The 20,363-nt window shown below is 34.7% G+C and overlaps 2 protein-coding genes across 2 annotated transcripts; one reads left to right on the top strand and one right to left on the bottom strand.

Annotated features, from left to right (window-relative positions):
- The first annotated feature begins 15,104 nt into the window (after positions 1-15,104).
- Positions 15,105-17,769, top strand: LOC107842974 (WAT1-related protein At3g30340). The gene is made up of 6 exons (XM_016687075.2): positions 15,105-15,479; positions 15,615-15,677; positions 15,793-15,909; positions 16,001-16,409; positions 17,044-17,195; positions 17,303-17,769. Exons 1-6 carry the CDS (start codon positions 15,298-15,300, stop codon positions 17,457-17,459), a joined length of 1,080 nt encoding a protein of 359 aa, XP_016542561.1. The 5' UTR covers positions 15,105-15,297; the 3' UTR covers positions 17,460-17,769.
- Positions 17,687-18,431, bottom strand: LOC107842978. Its single transcript, XM_016687088.2, has one exon. It carries the CDS (start codon positions 18,429-18,431, stop codon positions 17,967-17,969), a length of 465 nt encoding a protein of 154 aa, XP_016542574.1. The 3' UTR covers positions 17,687-17,966.
- Between the last annotated feature and the right edge of the window lie 1,932 nt (positions 18,432-20,363).

Raw genomic sequence — 20,363 nt, 5'->3', positions numbered from 1 at the left:
TGAACTATAGTCATCATGATACTTACGCATGTTTTATGTCTCAGTTCCATGAATACAGCTTATATTCATCCACTTTTCATAGAATCGTGTGCGCTTCCAGTTATTAGTATGAGAAGATCAAGTTTACTCAGTGTTACTAGTCATGTTCTAGGAGTACAGGAACTTTGGAATCAGGTCATGCAGCTTATGAATCATGCACTCATGTCATGCTTTACAGTATGCTCAATTCACATGACTCATGTTTCATACTTAGTGATTAGCCAAACTCAGACTATGTTACATATACCCTCAGTTTAGATTCCTCGATGAATTGGTGGTGTTGATGCTCTATCCCTCAGGCCTCAATTACAACATCAGTTTAGTAATCAATATACAGTAAAGGACTCAGATAGTCCTATAGGACCATGGCTTTTAGTTATCAGTTACTTAGCCATCAGAATTCAGCACTTCATTACCAGTCTAAACCTCAATTATCAAAAACCAGCATTCAATATTAGTTACAGTCTTAGCTACAGTTACAGTCTTAATTACCATCTTAGATACAATCTCAGTCCCTGTTCTAGTCTAGTAGTCAGATCAGAAACTCATTTCAATTTTAGGATTTCCCAACCATAGCATATAGCTATTTGTTACCCAATTATTAGTATTTCAGTACCTCACTTTGCAAAATATTTTAGAACCATGTTATACGCATGGTCTTACATTCAGTGCCTCATGTTACCCAGTAAGTCAATACCTTCTATGCATGATACTCTACAATTTCAATCCAGTTATTCAGACTAAGTACAGATCAGTCTTACATGCCTAGTATTTAGCTATTAGCCATCCAGTAAATCAGATAAGTTAGTATTTTTATTTATTCGTGCTCACTGCCTATGTAAATATTTTCAGTAGTCTCAAGTGAAGTGTCGTAATAAGGTAAAGATTGTAGTTGAGAGAGTATTCGAGGAATATGTCTAAGCTTGAAAATTTCTAGTTACAGTGTATAAGGCTTGGTCACTCTATCTTAGATGATGTTTCATATACCTTGCCTCCTAATACAAGAATCCCAGCCATGTGGCGATCTCCTATTCAGATGTCCTTCTCAAACCAGACCAAGATTTCCTTTCTCCCTACAGTTACTAGAAATCTATAGAAAAAGTGTCATAGAAATGCTCCAGTTGAGTATTAAGTTTTCAACATGAGTTAGTCCTCAAAGGTAGTAATTCAATTTAGTAGTCAGACGGACAAGTTTGTATGGTGTGGCTTACCAAAATCTCATGAATGAATGTAACTATTCTAAGATAGACCAACCAGGTAATTGTGTGTTCAGCTCAGTTCATGTATCATGTCTTAGTTTCAGATCCCAGATATTCAGTCACGATTCAGTTCGTAGGTGCCTTGTACATCACCCTAGTTTTTTCTCAATATCTCAGCAAAACCAGCATTCTTCGAGGGACATAGTGTCCTAAGAGGGAGATGCACTATAATCCCCCAAACTATCATGACATAAATATGCCATTCTCTCTTTACGTAACGAATCTAGTTAGGAGTAGGGGGTACTCATAAGTTGACCCTCAAATTCCAATCTTAGTCGTAAGCCATATATTCGAAGGGCTCAATTCAATTCATGATATTCAGTTCATGTACCGTGTATTGGTCACAAATATATTTTCATGTTTACGCTTATGTATATCTAGTAAATGATCTCAGATTTATCAATATTTTTAGTTTAAGGTAACAGTTTTCCTTGAACCTACTCAGTTCCATGTCCAAATTTCCATTACAAACTAGGTATCAATTACTATTGCATATTCAGTCATACATTTATGAGTCAGTTCAGTCATGTATTCATGCATCAGATATGCATGTTCAGTATGATAAAACTCAGCCTTTTAGTAATTCCAGTCATGCATTTATGAGTCATTTATTCATGCATCAGATATGCATATTCAGAATAATAAATTCAGCTTATTAGTCATGCCAGTCATGAAATCATGTTTTAGTTGTGCATGTCCAGTATGTACTTAAGTTTATCATTTCTCCCATCTCAGTTAATCTCATTTGAGGATGAATATTTCCAAAAATGAGATATTGTAAGTTCCTGTAAAAGTCCAAGTCAAAATTCATCCCTTAATGCTTGTTAAAGGGGTCCCAGACTTAGAATATTTTAGCTAAGTATTTATACATAGTGTAATTTAGGCCTTCATAAGTTGACAATCCTATTTTCATGACCTTTAAGTCCGTTAAATATTGATATCTAAGTTACTTCATGATTAGGAATGTGATAGGGATTCCCAAATGAGTTTTGGATTTTTTGGACCTCGTTTAGACCATGTTCTATCGACCAAAACAGTAAGTCGACGCAATATTGGCATGCCGCATCGCCAAACACGTCGACAGATAAAGCTTTCCTTAGCTTAAGTTAAATTCTAGTAAGCCAATGCGAACTCGATGCGATGCGTCGGCTATAGCGTCGACGACACCGATACAACGCATTGGCTACAGCGTCGCTAAGTAGTTTTCAGTCATTAAAAGCCACATCCTCAGGGTTATTTCAGCCTTTTTCCCACACCCTTCAGCCCCCATAACACAAAATTTAGCCCTCTTTTGGCTAATTATATTCATTATTTACAAAATACTCAAGAATAAAATCCTAGGGATATCAATTCAAGGATCAATTTCCAAGAGATTTCACCATCAACCTTTAAGAAATTATCAACTCGGGTACGTTAAGTGTTCATCCAAGGGTCCCTTCCACCCTTGGAGCTCAATAAATCCTTTTCAAAATATGAATTTTGAATTCCATGTTATGGGATTGATTGTACACATCTTAATGTTGTGATATGACTTCCAAGATTGAATCTTTATTAAATTTTCATGACTTTATGTTAGTATGTGGATTGAAATTCTTAAATTTGAAGTGTTTGATATATCCATGATGTATTAGTTGTTGATTTATGCCCTAGAAAAGATTATGCCTTTCATGTGTTTGTTAAAATGCCTAAGTGAATAAGAATTGTGCATTATGACCCATTTGTGATCTAAATGATGAACTTATGATGTACCCACCTGTTCAAAATGACTCCCATGCTTAAAATATGTCTTGTAATAATTTGGTAAAATGCTCATAAGTATGGATTTGTGAAATTATGTTATGTTAGCATGCATTCCTATTCATGTGTAAGCTTATGACTTGCAAATGCTTCATGAAATCCTTCAATAGTTGTATTGTGAATTATTGACTATGGTTATGTGTTCAAGAAGTGTCACGTCCTATTTATATTCATACTATCTAGTCCTGGGGATATTTAAAACCTGATAATTTAGTGATGTTCCTAGAGCCAGTGTCAGTTTTCAAGATAACCTCAGTCAAGCCATGATCAGTAGTGCTCTTAGTCAAGCCATGATCAGTAGTGCTCTCAGTCAACCTTTAAAACTTAGTAGAACTTAGTCAGTTATATGACTCAGGAAAGCTCAGTAGATCCAGTATCAGTTCAATTCCATTCAGTATTCAATTCAGTTCTCAAATAATTCAGTCAGTTAATAGAACTTAATAGTATTCCATCAGTCAATGAAACTCAGTAAACTCAGTTTAGTTAAATAGTAAAATCAGTTATTCAGTCAAGCCTAGTGTGAACTAGTAAATTAGTTCAGTGTCTATTTAGTTGAGAGTAGGATTCAGCACCAAGTGAACCCAGGGATGAGGGCTCACATATCAGTCAGTAGAGGGTGTAATCCTTAGAAGAAATCCTTGCATTCCAGAACTATGTAGCCAACATAGGTTGAGATATAACCCTATGAGTCTAGGGTCAATACATCTCATTTGAGTTCTCCTACCAGTGAGGGGTTGATGAGAGCTCCCTATCAATAGAGGGTTAACTCACACCTCGTCTTTACCCATGGCACAGTATTGACACCCTTCCAACTGGGGTCATAGGTTGGACCCCACTAGTTCAGTTATGGGGCATGTCAGTTAAATGATTATCTCCCACAGTCTCAATCTCAGTCTTCAGTAAGGAACTCAGATAGTTCCTTAAATTTTAGGACTGCCATATATAATCACTCAACTAAGTATGGAACTCAGCTAGTTCTATCAGAATTAGGACTGTCAGAAATAGTCATTCAGTTTACAGTACATCAATTATCAGTAATCCATGTTAATAGTAAAATTAGTATAGTTCCACAGATTCAGAACTGTCAGATACAGTCATTCAGTTACTAGTTATACAATATCCGTTGACTTAAACATCTGTTAACCAGTATTCAGATTCAGTATTCAACATTATCATGACCTCAGTTGCAGTTCACGTATTCAAGCATGTATTCTCATGTAGTTATGTTCATATTATTTAGTCAGTTATAGTTCATGTATATGAACCCTTGCATTCAGCCTTACCTCACTTTGCATACCAGTACATTCTCACATACTAACGCGTACTTCTCTCTTGCGCTATGGTGTTTTATACCATAGGTTCGGATGTTCAGGTTCTCAATTACACTTAGCAGTTTAGGTTTCTACAGTCAGAGATAGTGGTGAGTCCTCATAGTTCAAGGACATGATTTTTTCATCATTTCTGTACTTTAGTATTTAGTTTATTTCAGCAGTTGGAGTTAGTTGGGGACATGTCCCATCAACTCCTTATTCAGATAGTTTAGAGGCTTTTTTTCCAGACTATAGCATGTTGAGACAGTTAATTTAGCTTTGGTATTGTTATACCCTATTTCAGATTTATTACATATTGAACCTTATGGCAGTTCATCCCATTATTCCGCATATGTCAGTATTATTTTACAGTTATTGTAGCAGCTACCAGTCATGGGTTAGCTTGTGGTACTTTAGGATTATGAGCACCATGTAACATCCAAGGTACCAGATTCGGGGCGTTACAGCTATCCACAAGGATGATCACATTATACGACTTTTCTTGGGCTTTCATGGTAAAATTGATCACTATTTTTACTCATCCATTAATTTATATTGAATATAGTTATTATGACTTTTTTTGCTTGCTTCGTGTTTACATTTTCTAGGCTTGGGCATGTGAAGCCATTCCTCCCCTTCGAAATCAGTTCAAGGATTACTCAGATGAGGTTTGTCATCCAAGGATCCTTAGGTGGTTGGCTGCAAATGGAAGTAAAAAAATTATTAAGGAGGTTGATCTCTTTAACCTTTCGGATGATGCAATATGTCTTCTTTTAACTAAAATAATTTGCCTCAAAGAAAAATATTAAAATAGATGTGTCATCTGTTGTAATCGATGGGTCATCTATTGCAATATATTACCCATCAACTACAACAAGTGCAACACATGGGTAATCTGTTATGATAGACGATCCATATTTTGTAATATATTAACTATCTGTTGCTCTGGTTCTCTGAACCTGACTCAACAGATTACCCATCTACTATAAATTATGCAACAGATAGGTAATTTGATACAACATATTATCAATTTGTTGCAATATATAAATCAACTATTGTGGCAGCTAGATCGTCTATTGCATAAGTTAGTTGTGTTAATATATAACCCAACTGACTGCAAATTATTATCATATAATTTAAATACCTCCTTTCTTTTTTTATAGGTTGTGCATCCTTGGATCATGCCTATTGAGTATGAGTTGGGGATGACTTCTTTTATTACTCTAGGTCTTGTTGATACGAAATTAGACCCAATAGTAGAGTTAATAAAAAAGGAATTGGCTGAAGAACCAACCATAAGAAGAGAAGTTAGACAAGGTCAGCCTAATGTTGAAGCTCTTTATGACCAATCTACTATAACAGATTTGGGTTCTTCTTCTAGGGTGTTGCTAGTAGAGTTGTTGATGATGGTGGCAACCATCCTGATGCTGTTGCTTTTGCCAGTCATGATTATGAGCATGTTGGTGCTCAAGAAAAAATAAATATGTTTGAAAATACCCCCTGCACAGGTCTCTCTCATCCCTATACCGGTCTCTCCTACCCTTACAATGGTCTCTCTCACCCCTCTTTACCCTTATATTCTCATTGTAAATGTAAAGTGTACAAGGACAAAGAGGATGAACTCCTTAAAAAACTAGAGGCTATTGATGAAGTTGCCAAGGAGTTGAAATCCAAGAGGGGTGTTATACTATCCAAGAAGGTGAGGGAGTCATACACTCCTACAGTGGTGGTTAGGAGGAAGAAAAGAAACATTAGACAAATACTCTCCATTCTAAAAATAGAAAAAATTACAACTCCTCTCGATCCAAGAGTTGTTGAAGTTCAAGGACTACTAAAGAAAGTGGAAATATATTCGGTACTTGGTAAAGAGGGGAAGAAGAAACTGGAAAAAATCATGACTGATGAGATAAAACCTCCATAAGAATACACCATGCATTTCTTTACCTCCAAAGACTTTATGAGTATGACAAATACACATCTGTTGCATAAGCATTAGCTGGGTAATCTGTGAACTGATTCAGAGAACCCTCTGTAACAGAATCTTTCCATTGTGTTTTTCTTCTTTACAATTACTACCCTATTTAAAAATTGTCTTCTTATACCATAGTATATTGATAAAATTCTCTGCCTTAAGAGAGGCAAGCAATTAGCGTACCCAAATGCTTATGATGCTGCCGATAGAATAATGGACCTCAACTTATACAATAATTTCAAGAGTAGGTACAATGATCTTTGTAGGCAGGGTGGTTTCGGTGGCCATATATTTGATAAGTTAGTTTCTACGTTCCAATGGGATGAAGACGTGATTAACTATGTTTGAGAAAAGAGGCCATATCCACACGGTAATAGCTGAACCAAGGCAAAGAGAATCCTTGCAGTCATGAACATGAAAGTCAAACATTTTCTCGCTATTGAGATACTACTTGACAAGGGAAAGATTAAGGTTTATGCCTGTAACTTACCTATCTTCATTGAGGACACGTTTTTAACCCACGTGCACCCACTCTTGAAGTTGTTCCCCAAGTTGTTGACAAGGAGTAAAATGATGGATTATTTGTCGGCGAAAGTCTTGATGAAGGAATCATGGGATTGTCAAGGTCGAAATAAGAACATTTACCTCCAAAAAAATAAAATTAGTGCAGTGTACGAGCCGTATTCGCTTGCATACATCAAGTGTTTGCTGACCGGCACAGAAATGACCGATATGTGCAACACTGTTATGGGAAAGATGCAAGAGGTCTAGGCTTATGGGGTACTAACTAAATGGTTGGAGCCCGTGTATAAAGAAGAATATGTACAAAGACAGAGACGAACACGATAATAATTTTTTATTTCAAGCCATTTCACTTTACATGTAGTGGTAAAATTTTCATGTCAGGCGAAAGTTGAATTTTTATAATTCAATAAATTTTTTATCTGTTGTAATAGATATAATATCTATTGTGATAGATTAATTATCTGTTGGAATAGATTGGTTATCTTTTGCATTATGCAGATGTTTCCTAGTCTTTCTATCGCAATAGATATATAATTTTTTACAACATTTAATATATCTATTGCAACTTATAGGTAATCTATTGAAACAAATCAAAAAAGTAGGAAGACCTGTTATATAATTTCCAGTAGATGACCAACATGTTGCAACATACGTCTAAATCTGTTTGATAAGATATGTCGTCTGTTGCAATAGATGTATTATTTGTTGCTATATTTTGAATCTAGTATTCCATTTCAATTAACATGTTCAAAATTGAAGCCTTCAAAAATTACATGAAATAACTCAATAAATAAATGAAATGTAAAAAAATCATTATGAGTACAAATGATCTACTCTATCAATAAATCAATAAGTTAAACCAAGGAGGATAGGTTATTACATTGAAAGGCTCAAGCTATAAAGATCTATTCAATATGGACAAGTTGTTCTTCATCTGGTGCTACGAAATTTAGCTTTGGTCGTCGCAGATCTTTAATGTTTCTTGCGTACGGCTTCTGATCTTTCATTTCTTTGTATTTCCATAAAAGAGCAGAATATCTTTTGTGGAGTATCATTAAGTCCATTATTTGGTATTTGTAATCCATCACTCAGATACTCGGCGTAAACGGCAATAAAAAGACTACAATCCCTGTGTTTTAAAAAATAGATAATCCATGTCTTGCAGTTCATGTAAGCGTCGTGAAATTTATGAAGTGAAACTAAATCATGATACTTATACTTATAGGCTACCAATGGTTTGTTGAGCAATTCTTTCAACATATTGTACATCAAATAGATTACCCATTTTATCCCGGTACGCTTCAATCGTCGATCAATCAGTACAAACTTTTTGGTTCAAAAAGCCACTCATATCAAGGTAAGTAGGTAATATTTTGGCTAGCTTTTGTATCTCAGACGACGGCTCGGAATGTCTCCTTCGTGACATCGAGTCATAAACTCGGATCCTTCTCTTTTTTAGAACGATGACAGCCAACACCTAATAGAATTCATCACCACAAGTGATTGGGATGTACACTTTGTCAACCAAATGCCAAGGTAAGCCAGCTGGAATGTTAAAACCTTTGATGATGTTGATTAAGCATTCCTCATTTTAGAAAACTTCCAGCTATTGTTAACAATACCTATCATAGCCATTATTGATGTAAACTTTGTACAAATAATTTCTTATCGTGTATCTGTATTATTCTTGTATTTGCAACTTAGCCTTCTTTTGGAGGTAGTAAAAAATGACATCGATGTGCTGCACATATTATCAAATATTTCAGATTACGTGATGAAAAAATTAATACGCAGATGCAATTAAATAAAGTATTAATTAATAGTAATATGTATGGTATTTAAACCTCATCATTCCAGCAAGTTTGGGTCTGTGACATCAAATAGAACCAATTCTTTATTTCGAGATATGCAACAACAAAGTCAAACATATCAAAACCAAGACTGGATTCATTCACTTTGTAGTGTTCGTTATTTTATTTTCTACACGATGATTTATATGTGTTAATGTCATGTTCTTACAACAAGAATTGTATAAATCAATATCTTTAAAATTGATTTATGTACCTTCCGGCATGATGCTTTAACAGTCCATCGACAATCTATTCTGAATATTTGTTGATAAACTTTGTTAGTTCTTTGGAGCCTCGTTTGAGATGTTGAACCCTTCAAATGAGTAATTCTTCTGTTCTTCCGAACTGATAGGCTTCACATTTTCTTCTTCTTTGGAAGAACTTAATGGATTATCAACTGTGATATTATGCTTTTCAGTAGTAGCTTCTACTGTGACATCCACCTGGAAAGCCAGAATTATCAATGCTAATTATAGCTATACAACAGATTGTCCATCTGTTATAACAGATAAGTCTTATGTTGCAATAGATAGATCATCTGTTGGGACAAATCCGAATAGGTGAACCATCTATTGCAATATAAGACTTATTTGTTGGTAGAAATTAAATAGTATAAAAAACTATTTGATTTGCTCAAACAAACGGACATATGTTACAATAGATAACACATTTGATACAACAGGTTAGACAACAGTTAAAACAGATCTATATATCTATTTGATAATTTTTAGTAGATGTATCATCTATTGAAACAGATATGTGCCTATTTATGTTTTGGAATAGATGATATACATTCACCTTCTTTAGCACATGCTGCTCTCTTGTGGCCCTTGTGCATTAAACAGTGATGTAAGACAAAGATAGAGGTGTTGCAATTTTGCTTTTTTTGATGCTTGATGATGCCTTAGAAATATCTTTCCTTCTCCTCTTAGCCACCTTGATCTCTAGTGGAGTGTATGGATATGAAATTTTCTTTGATGAAATGAAACCCCTCTTAGATGTCATTTCCTTTATAGAAGTAATTAGTGCATTAATAACATTAATCACTCTATCATGTTTCGCCTTGCAGTCTTGACATTTGCATACAAAACATTCGCTAGATGTGGCAAAATCAGGAGAGATATGTATAACCATTATGATCATAATAATAATGACTTATTTTAAAAATTGTAAGAGGAGCATCATTAGCCCCAACAACACCACTACTACCACTACCATTATCACTACCATCATCAACAACAATAAGCCCACCCTCCAAAATTATTTTTCTTATCATGACTGTTGTTCCAAATAATTATATTTTTATTTTATCAATGACCTTAGGGTTCGATAAAGTTTAAACAGACCGTAAAGTAAGAAAAAATGGTATCTTCAACTCTTGATTGGTCGGAATAAGGCATAGATGGAAAATCTAAAATAAATCAGTACATATATTAGAATGATGATGAAATCATTTAAAATAATTATTAATTAAAATAAAAACTTGATTAAAATTAGACTTACTGCTTCCTTCGGGGGATTGAAAAGATCAAGAAATTTTGCATTTTTATCAGTTTTGGCCGACAACCATCTCAGAATTCTTGGACAGAAACTTTTTCTGGTAGTTCACTTGTTGTCTCAAATAAGAAATGGCTTCAAATACCCAAGCCTATAACATAACGCCAATAAATCAAAAGCATTATTGAATAATAAAAAATAAATCATTTCATAATAAAAGAAATATTTACCATGAAAGCCCATGGAAAGCCATATAAGTTGACTGTCTTTGGCGTTAACGGAGTCAACAAATATTTGACAGTCATTTTAAAGCTTTCATAACCCTAAGGATATCTATTACATTCCTCAAGATCCTTAGAGATATTTATTAAATCGAGGCTTATGTTGTTGTTAACATCTCTCGCCCAAAGAATATTATGTACAAACCAAACCAAGCAAAATGATTACTTGTGATTCTTTGAAAGTCTTTTACCTTTCAACCCTTCTATCAAATTTTTATTTTTGAAGCTTGGACCAACAATGGACACCAGGTTATCACGATCATTCGACTTGACTTTGCCTTTTTTGGGTGTGCGGGATGCTTTTTTGGAGTTAGAGTAGGTATAACTTGAGAAGGAGAAGGAGGATAATATTTTAGTCTAGTAACTATGACAAACTTCTTCCAACCAAAAAACAGGCATGCCACAGTAATTTATCCATATCTCATCCATCTTATATTTGTTTTCATACATAAACCTACGCTTGAGAAGATCATATACCATTTTCATTTGGAAACAAACATTGTTGTCCTCCAGCAAATCAAGATATTGCCCAAATTAGCTTTCCTTGAAATAAGAATCTAATTTTTATTCTCAAAGTATTTTTCTAAAGGCATCAAAAGATTTTCTCATGGCTGACTTAATCACGAAATCACCCGTTAAATCTGTGGCACCATCGCACTACATTCTCATAGGATAACGATCAATGCTGAAGGTTTTGACCAACTCTTCGGCAGAAGGGCTATTAGTATTTGGATCATCTCTTTTGAAATATTCCTCCTCCCCGTGTTCATTATCTTCTACTCCTGATTGAGATAACATTTGTAAAGCAAGCTCATAGAGTGGTGGATGTAGCCTAGTTGCTTCACTTGTTTCTTTACTTGGACTTGATTTAGTTTCTTTTGTTTGGGAGCCATATTATCTTAAATTAACAGGAGCATAAAATAGATTATAATTGATTAATGTATCATTAAAAAAGAATAATAGTAAATCTAACATGCACAATAGTAAAATAACAGTTCCAACAGACCATACATCTGTTGCACTAGGTATGTTATCTGTTGCAACATATAATCGACATATTGCAATGGATGAGTAAACCGTTGGAAACAATAAAAATAAATCACTAATCTATTGCACCAGGTAGTTTATCTAATGTAACATATAGCCAACCTGTTGCAACGGATGAGTAAACCGTTGGAAGCAATAAAAATAGATTACTAATCTGTTGCACCAGGTAGTTTATCTGGTGCAACATATAACCAACCTGTTGCAACGGATGTGTAAGCCGTTGGAAACAATAAAAATAGATTACTAATTTATTGTACCAGGTAGTTTATCTATTGCATTGCAATAGATGAGTAATTCGTTAGAAATAATAAAAATAGATCACTCATCTATTGTACCAGGAAGGTTATCTATTACGACATATAACCAAAGTGTTGCAACAGATGAGTAACTCATTGGAAACAGTAAAAATAAATCATTGATTTGTTGCACCAGAAAGGTTATCTGTTGCAACATATAACCAACCTGTTATAATGGATGAGTAATCCGTTGGAAACAATAAAAATAGGCCACACATCTGTTGCACCAGGTAGGTTATCTGTTGCAGCCTATAAACAACCTATTGCAGTGGATGAGTAATTTATTGGAAATAATAAAACAGATCACTCATCCGTTGCAAAATGAGTTATTTGTTAGATTTTTTCAAACAAAGAGTCGTCTGTCGCAATAGATGAATGATCTGTTAGATTGTTCATGTGTTGCATCAGATTTTTATTGTTGCATCAGATTTGCATCTGTTGCATCAGATGGTTCATCTGTTGCATCAAATGGTTCATCTGTTGCAACACCATTTTTACTAAGAAAAATAACAAATCAACCCAGGAACACCAACAAAACACATACACACACTAATAACATCATCGGTAATCAAAAATACCAACCAATCGAATCAACAGTTCGACAACAACAAGAAAAAATGTCAGAAATTAGGTTTTATTCAGTCTACATTTCAAATTTAAGCAAGAAATATTGAAATTGTTAACCAATACTAGAAGAGAAGTTGGCTCAAGTTCCTCTGTTTTTTTTATAACTAAAAGACATAACTTTTTATCCATGAAAGAAGAAATGGGACGACGGAGAACTCGAAGTTGTTGCCACCGGAGAAGTCTTCATGTCGATTGATGGTTGAAAGTCGAAAAGGAAATCGCCTGACTATTTGTCGCCGGAGGTTGAAGTCACTGGGGATTGAAGGGAAAAATTTTGCAGAACTGTTGGTTGGAAGAGAGTTGAGAGAAGCTGTCGAGAGAAGAAGGACTGGTTGATTTGGATTGAAGAGGGGTGTGGGTTAGGTTGATTTGTATTTTTAAAAAACTTAGAAAGTTTTGAAAATATTATCAAGTCCACAATTAACTTAATCAAGGTTTCTAATTATGTTTGACCCTTTAAGTTGGTCAATGTCACCAATCCTTCATTCAAGACTTAAAAGACACCTTTCCTTCAATTTTCTCAAGAAAGATAAGAGATTTTAGTTCCTATGTATTAGGAATTGGTTCTTGAGTTGTAATATTGATGTAATTCTAATTTCACTGAATTGTAAACTGAGTTACTTATTGTCTTCAAGTAAGCGAAGTCAGAAGACTTGGACTCACATACCTTGGGAGGTGTGTGAATTGAGCATTAATCAGGAGTTAGAGTTTATAATTAGGAGGTGTGTGAATTAAGCATTAATTAGGAGTTAGACTCACATACCTTGGGAGATTTGTTGTTGCTGAGGCACTAGTTGTTTAGTGAAGTTTAGGGTGAAATTCTATGTAGGTGCGGCTAGGGTTTTTCACACCTTTTGAGCTGGATGTTTTTCACGTCAAAACAATTGGCTCATTTACTTATACTATTACTGCTTCATCGAAACACGTTAGACAACCTGTTTCATTCTTAGGCAACTCTTAAGTAACTATATTAAATTTATAGATGTGTATAATATCTAAGACACTATCAAATAGATGGATCTAAAATACAAGAAACTCTCTGATGATGATTTGCTTCATGCTTACACGATAAGTCGCATGTTGCAGAAGAGTATTTGTGTGGATGGGAAAAACCTGCCTATATGATGCCAATAAGAGAACCGATAGGATTTGATTTCTGTATAAAGGTTATGCTTACCATGTCGAATATGAGCTCATCTAGAATAGAGACATAAAACAAAAACGGAAATAGAGAATCTCATCACATTTAACATCAATATGCAGATAGAGGCAATTAGCAGGGTTCTCTATACTGGTTCCATGCCTCCCTCTTAATGCATGAACAGTTGTTAGGAAATAATTGTGTGGATTATTGTTGATAACGGAGATGAGGGATTCCAGCTCAATACCTTAGATATGGAATAAAAGAATACGGATTTGGATAACGGACACGAAAGCATGTCTATTGTCCACCCCACCCCCTACTTTCCATTGAAAAGATCAATGTGATGTTACTGGTTAAAAGTACTGGTGTGACTTATAAGCAGTGTAGCTATTCCCTCTGTTGGTGGCCCTCAATCTTGCAAACAAAGTGGAATATTTCTTTCTCTGACGCTTTTAATCTGTACAAGAAAGTAAAGATTTGATCTGTTCTTTTAGCTCTTTCAAGAGGAAAAACCGTTGAAGCATTACATATGGACTGCTTTCTTGGTCCACATGAATGGACCCTTTTGAAGGTGAAAAGTTTTACATAGTTCCAGTCCTTCTGGATCATACACCCCGCTTTGTCAGAAGGTGTATGACACCTGGAAATTATATTGTGGAATCACTCTCCTTGATCTTGATTTGCGTTCTAAACTAATTTAGGAACTCTGTAATAGAATATCGCGAGTAATGCTCAAGTTAACTTATTTCTTTAGCAATTTTGACAACAATGTCATTCAATAGGAACTCTGTAATAGAATATCGCGAGTAATGCTCTAGTTAACTTATTTCTTTAGCAATGTTGACGACAATGTCATTCAATTGTACACGAGCTTTTATTCAGCAAACTTCGAGTCAAATTGTTGCTTAAGAACTATTTATTCTCCTTCCTCTATGAGTTTGTATGGTAAGGAAAATACCTGGCCTCATCAGATAGTGTGCTTTGCTACGTAAAGAATTCGAAATAGCAACGGGTTGTGGTATTATTATATGAATATGATGAATTATTCTGTGTCCCCTTGTTGTACTCTGAAGATGCTTGGATATAAGTTCTAAAAGCAGCATTAGATGCTACCAACACTAACAGTTAGGCTCCCCAGACATAAGAAATGCATTAGATGTTATACTATGCTGCAGGAAGGGAATCATTTCTATTTGACCCCCACCCACAAGATGCTTGCGACACTATCTTCCATATACCAAAATGGAAATTTTGCTTATATCAGTGGGTTGACTCAAATGTTAATTGTTCTAAACATAAATTAGTTATAGACCAGTGAATATGTTAACCTGGTTACTGATTCTCAATCAGTTGGCTTATGCTGGAAAGGATTAGTCAAAAGGAAAAAATAGTGTAATATTTTAAATAAAGAAAAGGAAAATGATAGAGTATATTATGTTAAACAAAATATCAACTTTTTCAGGGATATTAAAAGCATTGATGTGATTGCAGGAATTAATCCCTCCTCCGTGTGCACTTTTCGCTCCACTAAAGTTCAAGTGGAACTTTAAATGTCTATCTCATCTTCATGTTTAAAAATACACGATAATAATTCAAGTAAGAGGTAGATTAGGAGAAGGAAGTTAAAGAATTAACTAAAAGGAAAATACTCAGATGAAGAGCTTTGTGGGATGGTACCCTATTTTTATTATGGTGGCAATCGATTTTGCTTTTGCCATTAGTAACATACTTCTCAAGAAGATTATACTGGATGGCATGAACCCTTTGGTCTTCATAACTTATCGGCAGGCCATTTCAACCATTTTTTTAGCCCCAGTTGCCTTCTTTCTGGAAAAGTATGAATATTGTCTCCGATAGTTGTTTTTTCTTTTTTGTTTTAAAGCTGAGAGTGAACTCTTAGAAAGATTTCCATCTCCAATATATGGACAACTTTCACCTCCTCTGAACATGTGACTTATTGTTTCTTGCAGGAACAACAGACCAAAACTCACTCCTCAAATCTTGTGTAGCCTTTTTTTGAGTGCCATTGTTGGGTAAGTCGGAATGATCTCTATAATATTTCCTATACTCTTTCAAGTTATTTGCTTTTTTGCATGGCTATGTTTTCTGGTAAAATATTTTTCACCATGTGTAACAACATTTTTGTAGGGCTTCTCTTACCCAATACTTATTCCTTCTTGGCATGGAATACACATCTGCAACTTTCTCATGTGCCTTTCTCAACATGGTTCCCGTGATCACATTTCTTATGGCATTACCTTTTGGGTATGGCTATGATTGTCTCATTTCAATTAACAAAGAGCCTTAACTGTTCTATTTTCTTGTTCTACCAATGACATTTATGAAAATGATGCAGTTTAGAGACTATCAACATCAAACACGGAAGTGGAATAGCCAAAGCATTTGGAACACTAATATGCGTTGGAGGTGCCTTCATACTGACTTTTTACAAAGGTATCCCTTTGGTTCATTTTTCAGACCAACAAGCTGTATCTCCATCCTCGGAAGGAGCCATTAGTTCCTCGAATATAAAGGAAAGATGGATCCTTGGTTCTCTGGCCTTGTTTGCTGGGACGCTTTTGTGGTCATCATGGTTCCTTCTCCAATCTTTTATTGGAAAGAAATATCCATGCAAGTACTCTAGCACTGTTACTATGACCTTCTTTAGTGCCATACAATCAGCTGTCTTGACTTTTTCCATTGACAGAAGACTATCCATTTGGATTCCAAAGGAAAAGATAGATATGCTGAGTATCCTCTATGCTGTAAGTGCACTTAATACCAGTCCTTATCTTCCTACGAAGCAGAAATAGATATTTCCCTGTCACGCGTGTGGAATTTTATTTCCATCGCACTCTCTCATTGCCCTTTTCTTTTTGTCTTTCAGTCTTTGCAATTCAACCAATTTATTAACAAAGATCTGATGCAACACAGATAAGAGTTAATAATTACGGTATGTGCTTGAAAATTAAGAAGTTTAAGAGAACTTCCACGGATTCGTTAGAAATTCGGAATGACTTGTGACAATCAACATTGAATTGGAAATATAACAAAAATCCTTGGATGCTTGAGAAAATTAGAATTCCTCGGACTTCAGATATTACTATTTCTTTTATTGGTTCCTATGTACAGATAAAAGAAAAACCAAGTCTTCTATGAACCAAAAAATGTCCTTTCCTTTAGTTTGTTAAAGGAACATACGAGACAAAAAGTAGAGAAGGCCCTTCTATGTTGTATAATGATGAGCATAGTCGTGGCATGACCACTAAACAAAGGATGGAAACTTAATTATCTGAAAATTATCTTACTAACTTCTAAGTTAAAGGGAGTATACTTTACCACTGATTAGTTTATCGTGTTTTCGCTTGTACTTGACAACAACGAATTTTCCTAAGCCAGGGATTAATAGGTTCAGGAATGTGCTATGTGGGAATGTCATGGTGTGTCAAGAAGAGGGGTCCAGTCTTCACTGCAGCATTCAGTCCTCTTGTCCAAGTTATGGCAGCCATGTTCGACGTTCCCATTCTGCACGAACAACTCCATCTTGGGAGGTGATTACAGCAAAATTTAAAGCTCCTAAATTCTTTTTTTTCTTTTTACCATTTTCTGAATAATAACCTTAAAACTGACTAATTTTCTTATAAAAAATCATGATCAGTGTAATTGGATCGGCTATTGTAATTGCTGGTTTATACTTCCTGCTTTGGGGCAAGAACAGAGGCATGCAAAAAGTTGTCCATGAAACTGAAGAGAAAAAAGAGAAGGAGCTACCCATCAAAGATCTAGAAACCAATTCTGAATCCAGGATCCCTTGATATTAACTTAATCGATCTAGAAGTATTTCAATATGTGTTCCTCATGAACTGAGGTTTCTTTGTTAACCTTTTGTAATAAAAAACTACACCATTACCGTTTATTTTTGTTCTTAGAGGAAAGAGCTTATCAAAACTGTCAAGTTTAAGATGTGTACTCAAATGGGCTGCAGATAAGATGTTTTGCAACCAAAGGAGACTAATATGAGAGTAGCAGCACAGCAGAAAGATCTGATAAGATGTTATGATTATTAAAAATAATACACATGTAACATTTCTTTCTGATATATCATGATAAGCATATTGATCCTCATAATAAGCTTGAATACTAGGTCTTTAGCCGAATAATCGTAATCACTGCTCTTGACAGAAATCCCATGCCAAGAGACAAGGCACATTGGAAGAGAACAGAAACACAAAGAACTCAACTAAGGTCTGATATTTATTCATATAGAGAATTTTTAGCAGCTTCTTGATCATTGAACTTCTCTTGATTATGGTATAAGCCTATTATGACTGTTCATACTGGTGGTTACTTTTCTTGCCTCTCTTGTTTCCATGTCCTTTTGGTGTTGGGACTTCTTCATCCACATAATCAGAGATGTCCAAATGAACACCAGGGTCATTAGTACAATAGCTACCACCCAACATGATGGAATTGTTGATGGACTGGAAATTGCTGTTTACATATGTATTTAAGGCCTCATGTTCCCCTGGTGAAAGACCCTCGATCCCAGCTTTCTCGTCCATCTCACCACGCATGCTGGCCCCCACATTGGTTCCAGCTAGAGTGATGATTCTGGTGCCATGATCATCTTCATCATCACCCTGAAGATTCTGGCCCGAGTCTCCTGCTGCTGCCTTGTGCACACGTTGGAGGTCTGCTAGGCGTTTCGTCAGAGAAGAGATCATGTCCTTGATATCACTGTCTGCTTGCTTTTGCTTCTCCCTATCAACAAAATTTGAGTCAGCCATGATCGAGAAGGGGAAAGTAGAGTTGATTAGAATTTTGTATTTAATGAATACAATATGAATTTTGGCTTGGATTTAAAGAGGAGAAAGACATAGTTGTGTTTGATTAAAGTTGAGGGACAGAACCAAAATGCCTTTGCCTACTTAGCAATGCAAGAATTTTCTTCAATATTCCTAAAATAGAAAATCAAGAAAAGCATTGCTTGTCCAAGGGTTTTATTATCTTCATGATTACATTTTATTGTCTTGTGTCTTTCAAGTTTTTCAAGAATAAATAGATGGCAGGGCAAAGATAAAAAGACAAAAAGGTTATCCAATTTAATTCCGGTTTAACAAGATTTATTTATATTTTTCAGTGAGTCTTGGCAGTTTTGTTACTTTCTGTTACAGCGTCGCATTCTAAAGGAGTGTATTGTTGCTTTGAGATCTATTAATTAAATCAAATTAGTGATTCTTTTTTTTTTTTTTAATAACATATACCCATTCTAAATGTCTGCGGCTGGATTCTGATGAATCATAATTAGTACTTACTATGCCTACGCCTGTTTTAGTATAACTTAAAGTTGCCATGCATATATAATACTTCCCGAGTTTCTAAATAAGCGATATTTTAGATAATCTAAAACACATTATGTTTTTTCAATGTTATCCTTTTCAAATAACAAGAGTTTTACAACTAAGAAATTACTAAATAATTACATCTTTTAAGATATTAAGGGTAATTAAGTTAGTAAAAACACTTCTTATTTTCTAGGAATAAGTAGTTTCTTAAGGGGGTGTTCAAGCTAAAAACACCAATTATTCAGAAAAAGAAGGAATAGCGAAGACGTATAAAAAACTTTAGTTGATCGACAAATGTGGCATCGAGCTGTAAAAAAGATTATCTTTAAAAGAGTCAGATTTAGGCTTAATTTATTTTCATTAAGATTACGACGTTTGAAAATGACTACACATATAGATGATTAAGATATTGACTCTAAATTTGAAGATGTTTTGCAACTTCTAAATGTAAATAGTTTATTTATTTGTAAATGTAAAAAATATATAATTCAAATATAATTAAATATTTGAAAAAATATAAATTTAAAAGAATTATAAAATTGTTATTTTATTAAAAAATAGAGCAATTATATTCTTTAATGATGGTGGAGGTAGTTTGTAGTGATGTTGATGTTGAAAATGACTAGTAATGATAGCACCTAAGGGTGTGGCCTAGTGGTTCAATGAAGTTGGGTTGAGCACCATGAAGTCTCAGGTTCAATTCCAATAGAGACAAACACTGGGTAATTTATTTCCATTTGTTCTAGTCTTGGTGGATAGAGTAACCTTGATGGACCCCTGTACTATGTCGGTTTTGTAAGTTGGACACTTCTACTTACATATTTGTCATCTGAACCCTTGAACCCATTAAAAAATAACATTTTAAACACTTTTTCGGTGAGTCTAACAAACTCGCCCCACGGCAGCTGCCACATCTGCCACGTCATCTTTCCAGGTCATTTTTATATATAAAAAATATTAAGTATTAAAATAAATAAATAAATAAACAAATCCCCCCTTCTCTCTCTTCCCCCTTTTCTTTCTTTTTCCCGTTCTTTCTTTCACTATTTCTTCTTCTTCTTCTTCTTCTTCTTCTTCTTCTTCTTCTTCTTCTTCTTCTTATTCTTTTTCCTCCTATTCTCATTCTTCTTTTCCTTTACCATCTTCATCTTCTTATTCTTCTAGTTCTACGAAAAAATTGAAAAGTGAGGGCCGAAAATTTTAAGAATTCTGAAAAGAAGGGATTTTGTGATTTGGGTAATTCAAGAAAGTTTGAAATTCTTGAAATTCAATGTAAAAACTCATTTTTTTTGGATTTTTTGTGATTTGGGTAATTCAAGAAAGTTGAAAATTCTTGAAATTCAATGTAAAAGCTCAATTTTTATGGATTTTTTT

This window comes from Capsicum annuum, chromosome 1 (genome assembly GCF_002878395.1).
Source record: "Capsicum annuum cultivar UCD-10X-F1 chromosome 1, UCD10Xv1.1, whole genome shotgun sequence".
Lineage (NCBI taxonomy): Eukaryota > Viridiplantae > Streptophyta > Magnoliopsida > Solanales > Solanaceae > Capsicum > Capsicum annuum.
Note: the sequence above shows the minus strand (reverse complement) of the source record. Positions and strands in the feature narration are given on the sequence as shown.